The 13,879-nt window shown below is 45.0% G+C and overlaps 5 protein-coding genes across 5 annotated transcripts; 2 read left to right on the top strand and 3 right to left on the bottom strand.

The window, feature by feature from the left end:
- Window positions 1–228: 228 nt before the first annotated feature.
- Window positions 229–1,488, bottom strand: LACBIDRAFT_306880 (uncharacterized protein; the record flags this gene model as incomplete). Its single annotated transcript, XM_001885622.1, has 3 exons — window positions 229–926; window positions 980–1,382; window positions 1,444–1,488. 3 exons carry the CDS (start codon window positions 1,486–1,488, stop codon window positions 229–231), a joined length of 1,146 nt encoding a protein of 381 aa, XP_001885657.1.
- Window positions 1,489–1,571: 83 nt separating this feature from the next.
- LACBIDRAFT_306881 (uncharacterized protein) lies at window positions 1,572–2,814 on the bottom strand (the record flags this gene model as incomplete). Its single annotated transcript, XM_001885623.1, has 2 exons — window positions 1,572–2,555; window positions 2,602–2,814. 2 exons carry the CDS (start codon window positions 2,812–2,814, stop codon window positions 1,572–1,574), a joined length of 1,197 nt encoding a protein of 398 aa, XP_001885658.1.
- A 757-nt stretch (window positions 2,815–3,571) lies between these two features.
- LACBIDRAFT_331253 (uncharacterized protein) lies at window positions 3,572–5,331 on the top strand (the record flags this gene model as incomplete). The annotated part of the gene is made up of 9 exons (XM_001885546.1): window positions 3,572–3,722; window positions 3,770–3,810; window positions 4,059–4,449; window positions 4,551–4,667; window positions 4,723–4,738; window positions 4,837–4,964; window positions 5,046–5,053; window positions 5,091–5,140; window positions 5,286–5,331. The coding sequence occupies 9 exons, from the start codon at window positions 3,572–3,574 to the stop codon at window positions 5,329–5,331; spliced, it is 948 nt and encodes a 315-aa protein (XP_001885581.1).
- Window positions 5,332–5,592: 261 nt separating this feature from the next.
- On the top strand, window positions 5,593–6,109 carry LACBIDRAFT_306884 (uncharacterized protein; the record flags this gene model as incomplete). The annotated part of the gene is made up of 3 exons (XM_001885547.1): window positions 5,593–5,742; window positions 5,869–6,023; window positions 6,082–6,109. The coding sequence occupies 3 exons, from the start codon at window positions 5,593–5,595 to the stop codon at window positions 6,107–6,109; spliced, it is 333 nt and encodes a 110-aa protein (XP_001885582.1).
- A 518-nt stretch (window positions 6,110–6,627) lies between these two features.
- Window positions 6,628–8,200, bottom strand: LACBIDRAFT_306885 (uncharacterized protein; the record flags this gene model as incomplete). The annotated part of the gene is made up of 2 exons (XM_001885624.1): window positions 6,628–6,775; window positions 6,828–8,200. 2 exons carry the CDS (start codon window positions 8,198–8,200, stop codon window positions 6,628–6,630), a joined length of 1,521 nt encoding a protein of 506 aa, XP_001885659.1.
- Between the last annotated feature and the right edge of the window lie 5,679 nt (window positions 8,201–13,879).

Consider the following 13,879-nt stretch of genomic DNA (forward strand, 5'->3'; position numbering starts at 1 on the left):
GAGAAGGATGTGTCCTCAAGCGTAGCTCTCACGACGGAAGCCTCTATATACATGAGGGTTGTTTGAGCGAGGAAATAGAATCAATCTTGGACGCGTTGTATCAACCGGTATGCTGATCCATCCACGCACATCCACAAGCTAGCCAAAGCCCCAGCAAAACCCAGAACCTGCCAGGGGCTTCGAGTTCTGCCAAAGCAATAGCATCGCAAGGGGCATACAATGGATACATCAGTCGCTGGTAGGCAACCAACGCCAGTCTTCTTTGTCATCCGACCTACTATAAAATATGAAGCAAAGTAATGTAGGACGTACCGATGCTTCTTTCGCATGGTATAGGTTGTTTGTAGACATCGCGGAGTTGTCGAACAAGATATAGCTTCCTCCCACGAGTGCCTGACCTGGAGCCGGCCAAAACCCAGTTTTGCCAGTTTTAACCACTTGCTCGTGAAGGGACTGGTCGGTATGACACATCCAGGCCTCGACTAGCTCTTCCCAATGTTCCGACGGTAGATCGCGATAGTGGTCGATCTTTGTGGATTGAATGAGAGGCAGGGAACATGAGGCACAAATGAAAGATGTGGGATTCATCGACGAAAGGTGGGAAGCATCAAGCAGGGGTGTTGGTGATTCTGCAGTATCGGAGGACGATGATGAGGGTAAAGTGGAGAGTCTGATTTCGTAGTGTCCACTCTGAACTTGGATTTCTTTCTTCCCTGGGGTCGTCCGAGCAGGGAGCATGAGCGGAAGCGAGCAGTAGGGGCCGGATTTGATGAGGAGATGATCTCCTCCCTCTGAAGGGTGTTCAGGGAACGGGGGCAATACTTCGGCTTCCAAGTCAACGCCTGGGTATGCGCCAGTCACCGTGAAGAAAACGAGTACATGTTGCAAGTTTTCGTGGTTCTCCGCAACGTATACGACATCAAAGGCTAGAATATGAATGTCAGTCGTAAACCTTGAGAGGGGCGAGAAATTTACGGACAGGTACTTTGATCTCCGAACTTTGGCTGCAACTGAACACTGGAGATACCAGAGCTGCTACCCTGGCTTGAATTAGACTTCGAGGATGACAATGGTCGCAGCCAAGATAATGGAGGCGCAGATAAGCTTCGACTCCTGCTCTTCTTCGATTTGGTAGTTGGTATAGGAGGAAGCGTGATTTCGTCCTGCCTAACTGGAGGCAGCTCTTTCACGAACTCTGGTAAAGTCAGAAGAGTTTCTGGATCCTTCAGTCGTTCAGAGTTTGGGGGTAAGCCCTCTCGAATAAATTCAGGAAGACTTAGAAGAGCCTCTGGATCTTTGACACGAGGATGCAGTATCGCGTCTTGGCCGTAAATTCGACCAGCACCCGAGTGTCGAACCAATTGTTCAACAAACGCGTCCCTCTATAAGAAAAACGCATCAGATCGGGAATCAGAAGCATTGGATCATCAATGCATCACTGACCTTGGCTACATCACGAAGTTTCGCCTTCTCTAGTCTGCTCTGCATGCCACCATCAAGAATAACGGATTGACCCTTGAGGGACCTATCCGAAGCTTTCCCGAGAAGGTCAAGAATGTTCTCCAGCTCCTTCACGTCCCTTTCCTTTCCTTTCCTTTGCTACTCCGCGAAACGCCTTGTTGTCGAGCTTTCTCCATCTGAACGAGCTTCGAAGATTTGAGCTCGACTCGCTGATTGTGAAGCTGCGGCGCAACAAGGTAGAGTCTGTCAATCGCCATTGCAATGGCCTCTAGGTCTAACCGCATCTTCTCGTCGCTCTGACGTGTGCTAGACGAAGGCTGGTATTGTGCCGTCTTACCCTTGCCGTCATCTATTGAGCTACGACCGCCAGGCTCGTAAATGGGCGGACTTTCCAAATCAAAGTCCTCATAGTCATATTGAGGGGGAAGATTATCTTGGAAAAATCTCGGAAGGTTCTCCGTATGCTCTTTGCACATTGAGACTACGGTTTCGAGCTCTTGATCGATTCTTGTCCATAACAAGGAAACTTCGACCTCAAGGGTCGTAGGTATGCCCGGAGTGGACATTCCACCCTGAGAGACAAGACGTTCTGTCTGCAACTCATTAAGCTGACGCTTGAGTGCGTCAAAATGATCAATTGGAGGGGGTTCGTCGTATTGGCGGGAAGACTCTGGCTCGGGCGTTTCAAGAGTGGTTAGGTGCATGCCTGATTGAATAACAGAGAGTCTGTTGAGGTTTGACAGTAAAGAGACGAGAGATTTCGCAAGAATCGCTTCACTGGGCTGCAAGGAAGATGAGATGGATTTCACCCGTGTCTTAAGCTCATTGATGAGATCAGAATCATTGACGGAATCACGGGCCTCGATCATTTCATCGTCCCTGCCACGATTTCGAAGATTGATGACAAGGGTATGCAAGGCAGAGGACGATGATTCAGCCTCGCCTTGTGGAAATGTGGTATTGTGTGGGCTGGATGGCATGGAGTGTCGACGGTCGGGAACAATGGGATTCCACCCCGTTGGGACGGATAACAAGTTGTTTAATGTCATCAAGCACGACCTTTGAACCAACGCAATTGAAGGCATTACGTCGCCCTTCACAAAATGAGTGAAACTTCGGAGTGAAATCTTCGCAACTCACAGGTATGCCACGCGAGTCGCTTTCGGACTCTGCAGCTTGTGGAGGTTCTGCCACTTGCTCTTCAGACGAAACAAAAAAATCCTCCGAAACGAAAGAGTCATCGGCCTGCAATTGTCGAAGCTGTTCATGAGGAAAAGGCGAGGGAACATGGGTAGACAGCAGTGGACTTGATCTTGTGTGTATGGGCGCCTTCGGACGAGTGGCGGTGGCCATTGCGTAGAAGATCGCAAACTGGTGGGCGTTTGTAAGGATGTTTCAGAGAAACGCACAAGGAACGAGGCGACCTACGAAGGGGTGTTCCTTATGCACTTGATAACTGTTTCAGGCCACCTCAACAACAAGAGCAGCGAGCGCGTCTGGAGCGAGGAACCACGTGGATGTGAACGAAGGACTCCAGCCCCAACTTCAATGGTTGTAGACGACGGTCAATGTAACTGTCTCCTGTAGTTAGAAAAAAAATTGGCAGTCCAGCAAAGCAGTTAGTAATGGTGGAATTTGGATCGGTCAAGATCGTAATTACGCACCGTCGCAATATAAAGACGCTCACTGACACAAATTCGTCGAAGCTCCCAAAGTAGCCGGTTGAGCTTGCAAAAACGCTCAGAGTGATGAGAGTAGCTGGTCGTCGTGCAGAATGTTGGCAGAATGACGTCCTTGGCTTCGCGATACGGCCACATGATGCAATGTAGGTTGCCGAATACAGCCAACACTTGGCCACAACCCTTCGTCAAAAGGTTGCAAGCAGCATGTCCGGCCTCCCAGAAATTGTTCCGAACTTCCAAGCTTCTCTAGTGTGCACCCTCGGCCACACCACTCAGCCCCCTCTTTCACGTCCAACGATTTTATACCTTGACAACTACCACAAATCTGACCCAGTTCAGATATACGTCCTCCTTTTCACAAGAACTGGCTGCGCTAAGCTTGCTATTTAAAGGATCTTGAACCCTGATACTCACATTTTCTCGCTAAAATGACGCTCAACAAAATTCCTGCCGAGCTACCAGACTCCTTCCCAGATTTCCCTACCCCCTCTCAGGCTGCTCGTCGGTCCCCTAGTCGCAGAGAAACGATACTTAGTCTCGTTGAGATGCTTCTGCAAGATTCCGACGGCCAAAGAATAAGTAAGTCTTTTCTCTATTCTATTTCTGTTCTGATCCCTACGACGTAGATATACCCAACAACCCAGTTTCGAGGACGACAGAGACGTCCGTACGTGTGAATCCTGCAAATCCCGCGGAGCCTGCTCGATTGACATTGTAACTCAGCTAGCGTGGATGAGCACCATCAGGCTGCGGGAGCAGAAGCATTTCATAAGTTTGAAAGGTTTGTGCATCGCGTCTCATGATGCCGAAAGCCTCACAAATTGTTTGCACGATAGGAGCATCAATAACCTTGATAAAGAGGCAGGCCCACATCTCCATCTTGCTGTTTTTACTTCAAATTTACCTCAACAATAGCTTCGAAACTTTGCCAATGCTGCTCGTCGACTGGGAAGCTCCGTTGCGATTATTTCTTCTGCTTACCGACTTCGAGAACGTCTGGCTCAAATTCTTTACCTCTATCAGGAGAATGCTGCTGACCTTTTTCCGCAAAAAATTGCGCACATTTCTCGCGAATCAATTACGGAATTTCGTGCACCAGAACGACGCACAAGGCGTGGTAGGCGAAGAAGGGGAAAAGCACCCTTACACGTTCTGAGGCCTGCTGTGACCGAACATTTGGACCTGGAGTGTTTTCCCGAACAGCTGGAGGCCTTGGCGAGGGAGGTGACAGCATTTTTGGATACCTTAAATGAGTTTCTGGAGTTTCCGGACAAAGCTGTCAATGCTTCGATCTTGTCATTTGAAGGTGATCTAAAGGTTTATGGTGCTGATTTTTCCTTTTCTTCTGTGAAAACAACTTCTCTACTGCTACATTGTACTGGTTGTCTTGCCTCAAGGAATATGCAGGCCAATTCCGATACCCTGCAGTGCAACAAATAATACAATACATATATGATCTCACTGATGAAATGGGTGAGCATATTGATGGCATAACTTCATCTCTCTGCATGTTCATTGATGTTGGTAAGCCCCTTTGCCTTCACTCTGCACATCTATTGTGATCACTGATGCCATGTAGGTGTTCCAATTATTTGGTTTGTGCAGAAACATGGTGCAAACAGTTTATTGAATTTGTCAACAGTTGCCACCTTCTTCTTGGCAGTGACTGCTATGACTGGCATTGACTATGCAGTTTTCTTACCAGCTGGAACACAACACTGTCTCTGATGCTGTCAACTCTATGTGGTTTGCATCAATGGTCTTTAGCATTGCAGCAGCTGTTAATAGCCTCCTGGGGCTCACATGGAAACAAGCAATGTAGTGAGTCCATTTTGCCACCCAGCCTGAATGAGATCTTTGGTTGCTTGCCAGGCCCATGTTAGCTGCTCACCAGGGGATCAGGTGCCCTGGTGGGTTTTGATTTGGATTAAATGATTGTCCTGTCAGTTGCCTGTTTCTCCATTGGACTCTGCTGTTTTGCTTATGCTTCACATCAGGTAAGCATTACTGTTATACTGATTTTAACTCTTCTCAATCAACATTTGATGGCTTTGCAGTCCTTCATAACAGCTACTCTCACAACTGTGCTTACTACCATTACCTCATTCGGCCTCACAGCTGTCTCTGCATGGTTTGCATCAGAACACTGGACATTCACTCGACATTGTGGCTAGAAATGGCTCAGTGATGTGCTTATTGAGAGCATAGAACAGTTTGTGCAGACCCCAGTGGTGGGCTGGATTCAAATGGTCATTAAATTTTTGAGTCACAACATTGAGAAGATCTGGGCAGTGCTCTTGTCACTCTACAAATGGCTCAGGAACATTTGCTCCTTGAGCAAATTAGACAATGAAGGCAACAATTTGGAAGCTAATGGTGTGCCTACTACTAGCAACAGCAGCCCTAATCATCTTCCCTCCCACTTGGAGCCATCAAACCCTAACTTGGGATGTCTAGCATTTCCCTGCCAGAGTTGACAGAATCCCTGAAGCCCACCCACATCACACCACCATCTGCACCTCTAAACCCCCCAATGGAGAAAGACAGCCCCTCACCTGAAGCATCCCCAATTAGCCCCAGGAAGCAGTTGTGGCAAAAGGCCTTCCAAAACATGAAGATGCAGAATTGCCTGGCTGCCTTAACATCTGCCTTGAGAGACACAGCTCAACCATACAGGTGAAGGACAACATCTTCCAGTCATCCTGGACCTTATGACAGGAAGAAGGCCATCATTGAGCCTGTCACTGTTCTCAAATCCTGGATATCAACATTGGTACCAAAGCTTGCAGCTCTAGAAGCTACTCAAGATTTAGCTGCACACAACACACTTGTGCATCACCTAGAGTTCTCTCCTGATTGGAGATTCTTAGCCTCCTCAAGGTGAGGTTCACTCAAGTGTTTGAGGATTATGATCAATAACTGATTGTTTTTCTTAAAGCTGGGATAAGACTTCAACATTCTTCTGAGTTGGTGTGCATTTTCTTTCAATCCATCTTTGCAGCAAGTATCTGATTCCAATCTGCCTGTCAGAACCCTTTTATCTCCCACTGTACCCTTGCACACCTGCAGGGCTTTGTCAGCCATTCATTTCATCGTGTTGACTTGGAATTATCTTACCTGCTTCAGGTCTCCAACATGAAACTCATTGTTGATGAAAATGGCACAAGGTATCAATGTAAGGTAGCGGACAGCCATACCTCGCTAACGTCACGTGAGGTGACATTTCGGTGACATTTCAGTCCTAAACGGGTGAACTTGAATGAAAACATGGATATTAAGACAACGGAATCCAAAGCTGTAAAAGCAAGAAGAACATTTTGTTCATATTAGTATCAGTAGTGTATATACAAGTTTCTGGAATAAAATAACAAGATCTGAGAGAGGAGTTCCAAATATACAGCTGTATGCTATGCTGGTCATCAAGAAAGCTGCCAGGAGATAGATTAAGTCAGTAATATGATAGTTACCAAGAATGAGGGAAGGATCAAGTGATTTTTGCCTTCTCAAGGTCATCCATTAGGCTATCAGGAAGCACTCGGTGACCCTTGTACTTCCTGGCTGCCCATGCTGCTTGTCGGCCATTGAGACCTTTAACATAGGCATCCATAAATTTTTGAGAGCGATTAGAGAAGCTATAAGATTCTATTGTTAGGTAATTTTTTTTCGAAGGGAAATAAGACAAACCGTCGCATTTGTGCAAGAGAAATTGAATCAAGCGCAGCTAGCGCGTACTTTTCAAGAACTTCTTCCTTCGAGGATGGCGGGTTTAAGCGATAAATCCTCTTGGCATAGCCCCAGCACTGCTCAATAAAATTTAATTCACAGTGAAATTTCGGAAGATATATCAACCTGAATCCACGAGTGTTGCAGGCGTTTTCGAGAATAGTGGGAATGTGCGTGAAATCGGGTTGATTGTACAGAACCCGGCGACAACAACAATCAATAGCCGGTGGAGCGCATTTGAAGTTCTTGCATTCCGCACGGAGTTTCGACTCCTTAACAAGTCCACACTCCTCCAAGATGTACGCCATTCCCTTGAACACGCTGGCGCGAGGATGACCTTCTGGGAAATACAGCGCTTGGGGAGTCCCATCAGCAAAGCATGCATTACCCATTTTGATTTTCTCCTTGGCAGTTGTTCCGTCAGGTAGGTGAACCAGATTTCCTGTATTGTCACGCTTTGTAACTTCAACCCCCCAGTTATGTCCTTCCTTTGGGATATTTTTTGGCATCCGACGAGCCGAAAGCGAGCCATCCGGTCTTTTCAGATGCGTGGGCGCGTTGTCATAAATGAAAATGTGCTCATACTCAGGGTACCACTCCGTGAGTATGTCCATTGCACGGTTGGCTTGGTTAACGATGTCATCTGCCGTCATATATCCATCACGATTCTTCCCTGGCTTCATGATTATGCGAGCGCTTTGTTTCCCATCTGGCGACTGGAGCCAACCAAATTTGGCTGACACAAACTCGCCAATCATCAACGACACGCCCTCTCCTTTTGTGTACGGTTTTGCCGGGGAATCCTTGTGGTACCACCCACGCGGCGTACGATCATTTGCATAGAATATGCATTCGTCGTTGAACCAAGATATGACTGTTTTTCCATCAGGTCGAGGACCATGTTCCTTCTCATTCTCTTTGCTCCAGTTTTCCATTCGAGCTTCAAGCGCTTTCCATTGTGGTAAGAAAGTGTGGTCCCGGTAATAAACAACGTCCTCGCGCTCATGACCATCTGCATATTGACCTTTCTTTGCAGTGCGGAATCGGTAACCCAGCGCATTCAGGTATCGACGCGCCGTCCGTTCAGAAATCGCTTTGGTAATGCCATGTTTCTGTTTCACCTCTTCCCGAGCAAGAAAACTGACCACCTTCTTTGCTGAGACATCCTTTCCGATTTCCTGGAGATACAAATTGATGTCCAGGGATAAATCCTCATCAATGAGCATCGATTGGTTCCAATCTCCATAGGGATTAACCGGAAGAAAGGTACGATCATCCAGGAATTTCCGCACCAGCGCGGTAAGTTGACGCGCGCAATAACGACCTCTCCCCATAGAGACAGTAGCTTGGAGGGCAGATGCACCCCATTTTCCGTATGTATGTGAGTGGGGGATTGTGTAAAAATTCAGCATGCTGACCATGCCTTGCACCTTTTTTCGGATGAAGAGATCCAGGCCGGGATCTTTGTGTCCAGCACCTGTTTTTCGTGGGGGATCAAGAATCTCTTTCAAATCTTTCAGGGCGGCCCTGGCTTGGTCTAACGTAGGGGCTTGGCGTTGCTTCCCATCTCAAATTTCTTTCATTTCTGGGAGGTCTTCATGAAACAATATGTGAGTGATTTCAAATTTTCCAATAGCTCGAAGATCTATTTTACCTGCATCTTCACCTATTTCTTCATCCTCTACATCCAGGGAATGGGCCTCTTCCTTGTCGGCATCCTGATCCTTTTCATCCCAGGGGTAGGTACCTGTGAAAAACTCTGACACAGGTTTCTCGATCTGGAATGATTGATATCTGGGTGCCATAAGGTCCGCCGTATGCGGTACAGGGATCTGGCATTGAAAGGAACCAAGGAACATGTCAATGCAATCCTGTTGACTTTGACCCTGGTTCATCACAGAAGACGGCCGTAATGTGGGGTCCAACCCTGACGCGTCAATGTTCTGTTTCTGTGCAGCCGACGCGTTTTCTGACGCGTTTTTTGAAGGTTTATCTGTCGTAACGCCATTCTAAACAGCTTAAATGCGACAGAACACATTTAAGATGGATCTTTAGCCTCACCTTTTTACCACCTGTGAGCTTTTTTCTCTTCACCGAATTCTCATCCATTTCCCATGGATTTGTTCTCTTTCCAGGGCCCTTCCCCATACTTGCAAGTCGTGCAACAAGTGCCTTCCGTAGTGGTGGCATGTGTGTTGAGGTTAGGACAGATAACGGAGGGCGCGCGGACGTATTGCCAATATTGACGCGAGGCGACGCGCCGTTTTTGGATCTACTTCTCGAGATTTTGCTTTTGCGCCAAAATTTTACCCACAAATATAAATTGACACTAATATCTACAATACGTTCTGGCCCAATTAGCTACAAACTGTGTGCTAACTAGATTGAAGAGCAATCTGTAAAAAATTGACCGTTTTGGAGGCTGTCACGCTCGGCACGTGACGTTAGCGAGGTATGGCTGTCCGCTACCTTATGGACTGAGGTAAGTTGACAAAGGCACTATAACAGATCTTGTCGATGTTCTCACCTTTGAGCCATTGTATAACAGGATAGGGTCTGTGTGAAAACTATGGTGAGTTTTTCTCTGAGTTGTGTTTACAATGTGTTCTCAAGTAACCTTGACATCTAGAATACTAATAGCAAAGTTTGTCCATTTTTCAGCTCCAGGTCTGCATTTTCACTGACCTTCTCTACTTATGTCAGGTATTAGATGATTATGATTTTGGCCACATGAAAGTTCATGATGTTGCAATTATGCTGGGTTCCCTTCAAGTGTTGGGCATGAGACAAAGGAAAGAAGTGAAAATGCTCAAATTTTTCTGAGTTTGTTATAGATATAATGCATTTCTATTTTTGCCCTACTGCCATCATTTATGCAAATGGCCATAAAATGAAAAAGCATAGAAATACTATAAATTTAGTGCACATACAGGTTAAAATGCAAGGAATTGTCCCACATTGACCAGTTGTTCAACTTCCAGTAGCATTTTGATAGACTATCTATCAAGAAGATAGGCTGTACTCTATTCTCTTTCAACACACTGACTCATGGTTATCATTAAAGAGAGGTCTTTCTTTTTGTTGTGCAGAACAATCCATTGAGAATTTTGATTTTATCAAGTCCACAATGCTGTAGGGTGGTATTCTCAGCAACCAGTACTTCACCTACCCCTCAATAAGGAAAAACTGAAACTGAGCAGCAGTGTATACATCACTCAATTATAGAGATGTTGGAGTAATCATAGGTATAGAGGATGTATCAACCACTAAGGGGAATGGAGATGGTGAATAAGAAGGAATAGAGCAGAAAACTACACATACAAAACTTGACATTTTGCACAAAAACAAGCCTATTAGGAGTTGGATAGTGTTGTCTCTTTCTATACATTGAAGATGAATATCAGGTGAGAAGTGAAAGCAAGAAAGAAAGAAAGAAAGAAAACTTACCCTCTAAAAATAGGAGAATCTATGAAAGATTCTAAGATGATAAAAAAGGAGTTGACTTGCCCACTATATCTAAAATAAGGGATCCAGTGAAATAATGCAGATAACTTCATACTTTCTAATAAAAGGAGGAGTTGAAAGTGGAAAGCTGGAAACAGATTGAAGACATACAAGCTACAAAACATGAGCATTCTTGTATAACAGGAAGTAAAAACATACAATCTGAGTCAAAAAAAGCATATATCAAAGAGATAGAAATGACAGTAAATAGGCAACCTACTGTCTAGAAGAAAGGAAAGCTGAGAGGTCATAAAATTGGTCTATTTGGTGCTGAAATTTTACTGACCCCCTTGAAAATTATTGATTGAGAATTAATTACCTGAGAAAGAACAATGATTGAATACATGTGGATTAAAAAAGGAAGGCTAAAAAATAAAACTTACAAGATATAAAGAAGAGACCACATACTTTCTATAAATGCAAGAAATGAGTGCAAGAAAGGGGTGAGTGGAATTGATTGGAATAAGAATATAGACAACACACTGACTGAAAAGGAAATGTCAAAAATGGATTACTCGAAACATATATAGTGAAAAACAAACAACTTACATACTAAGAAAGATAATGTGTGACAAGAGTAACTCATGACCAAGAGGAAGGCAGCTCACCCCCTGAGGAGTAAGCACCAAAATATTGTTATCATAATTAGTCACAATAAAAAGCAGGCCAACTCACATTCTGAAACAAAACAGGCCAGTGTCACCAGAAGAGTGCACATTAGAAACCAGGCCAACTCACCAGCTAAAAGAAGACAGGCCAGTATCACCAGAAGAGTGCACATTGAAAACCAGGCCAACTCACCCTCTGAAAGAAGACAGGCCAGTGTCACCAGAAGAGTGCACATCAAAAAACAGGCCAACTCACCTCCTGAAACAAGACAGGCCACAGTTTGTGTCACCAGAAGAGTGCACATCAAAAAACAGGCCAACTCACATACTGAAACAAGACAGGCCAGTGTCACCAGAAGAGTGCACATTAGAAACGAGGCTAACTCACCAGCTAAATAAAGACAGGCCAGTGTCACCAGAAGAGTGCACATTAGAAACCAGGCCAACTTACCAGCTAAATGAAGACAGGCCAGTGTCACCAGAAGAGTGCACATCAAAAACCAGGCGAACTCACCGGCTGAAACAAAAGAGGCCAGTGTCACCAGAAGAGTGCACATCAAAAAACAGGCCAACTCACCATCTGAAACAAAACAGGCCAGTATCACCAGAAGAGTGCACATTAGAAACCAGGCCAACTCACTGGCTAAAAGAAGACAGGCCAGTGTCACCAGAAGAGTGCACATCAAAAAACAGGCCAACTCACATACTGAAACATAACAGGCCAGTGTCACCAGAAGAATGCACATTAGAAATCAGGCCAACTCACCGGCTAAAAGAAGACAGGCCAGTGTCACCAGAAGAGTGCACATTAGAAACCAGGCCAACTCACGCTAAAAGAAGACAACTCACCTTCTGAAACAAAACAGGCCAGTGTCACCAGAAGAGTGCACATCAAAAAAACAGGCCAACTCACCGGCTGAAACAAAACAGGCCAGTGTCACCAGAAGAGTGCACATTAGAAACCAGGCCAACTCACATACTGAAACAAGACAGGCCAGTGTCACCAGAAGAGTGCACATCAAAAAACAGGCCAACTCACATCCTGAAAGAAGACAGGCCAGTGTCACCAGAAGAGTGCACATCAAAAAAACAGGCCAACTCACCGGCTGAAACAAAACAGGCCAGTGTCACCAGAAGACTGCACATTAGAAACCAGGCCAACTCACCAGCTAAAAGAAGACAGGCCAGTGTCACCAAAAGAGTGCACATCAAAAAACAGGCCAACTCACCCCCTGAAACAAAACAGGCCAGTGTCACCAGAAGAGTGCACATTGAAAAACAGGCCAACTCACATACTGAAACAAGACAGGCCAGTGTCACCAGAAGAGTGCACATCAAAAAACAGGCCAACTCACCTTCTGAAACAAAACACGCCAGTGTCACCAGAAGAGTGCACATTAGAAACCAGGCCAACTCACCAGCTAAAAGAAGACAGGCCAGTGTCACCAGAAGAATGCACATCAGAAACCAGGCCAACTCACCATCTGAAACAAAACAGGCCAGTGTCACCAGAAGAGTGCACATCAAAAACCAGGCCAACTCACCCCCTAAAAGAAAACAGGCCAGTGTCACCAGAAGAGTGCACATCAAAAACCAGGCCAACTCACATACTGAAACAAAACAGGCCAGTGTCACCAGAAGAGTGCACATTAAAAACCAGGCCAACTCACCTTCTGAAAGAAGACAGGCCAGTGTCACCAGAAGAGTGCACATCAAAAACAGGCCAACTCACATCTGAAACAAGACAGGCCAGTGTCACCAGAAGAATGCACATCAGAAACCAGGCCAACTCACCCTCTGAAACAAAACAGGCCAGTGTCACCAGAAGAGTGCACATTAGAAACCAGGCCAACTCACCAGCTAAAAGAAGACAGGCCAGTGTCACCAGAAGAGTGCACATCAAAAACCAGGCCAACTCACATGCTGAAACAAAACAGGCCAGTGTCACCAGAAGAGTACACATTAGAAACCAGGCCAACTCACCAGCTAAAGAAGACAGGCCAGTGTCACCAGAAGAGTGCACATCAAAAACAGGCCAACTCACATCCTGAAACAAGACAGGCCAGTGTCACCAGAAGAGTGCACATTAGAAACCAGGTCAACTCACCACCTGAAACAAGACAGGCCACAGTTTGTGTCACCAGAAGAATGCACATTAAAAACCAGGCCAACTCACCGTCTGAAACAAGACAGGCCAGTGTCACCAGAAGAGTGCACATTAGAAACCAGGCCAACTCACTTTCTGTAAAATAATAGCCAGAGCATGTATCTTTAGAAGAGTGTAGAGTAAAAGAAATGCCAACCCACCCCCTAAAAAAATTATCGCAAGAGTATGTGTTTTAGAAGTGTGCAAAGTAAAATGCAAGAAAGCTGACTCTCTGAAATAAGTCAAAGCATATAATAACAATGAGTTACCAGAAGAGATAATAGTCAATAGAAGAACAACTTACAGACTAAGAAATGATGGTTTCATATAAAAAATTGAGTTAGCTTAAAATTATTTCATAAATTTTACAATTACTTACCCACTGAAAAACATGTTAGAGAGGCATACAGAGACAATGTGAATAGACTATGTATTACCCTCTGGATTTATAAACAAGAACATTAGTTATATAAGTAGTAGAATCAACAGTTCATACTTACTTCCTGAAACAAATGGACAGCTGATGATAAGATGTGCCATATTATGCAGAATAATTGCTCACAAACTAATAACAACCATTAGAATTTTTAAAGGTCAAACAATTTGTACACATACATTCTGCAAAAAAAAAAACAATAAAGCTCAAATTCTGTTTTTGTCCAATGATTATTTTGTTTTTACCTCCTGTGCTTTATCAACAGCAATAAAATATTAACATCTCTTCACTTACTTTCTGTAAACCAGGTCAATATTTA

The sequence above is a fragment of the Laccaria bicolor genome, genomic scaffold (genome assembly GCF_000143565.1).
Source record: "Laccaria bicolor S238N-H82 LACBIscaffold_32 genomic scaffold, whole genome shotgun sequence".
Classification (NCBI taxonomy): domain Eukaryota; kingdom Fungi; phylum Basidiomycota; class Agaricomycetes; order Agaricales; family Hydnangiaceae; genus Laccaria; species Laccaria bicolor.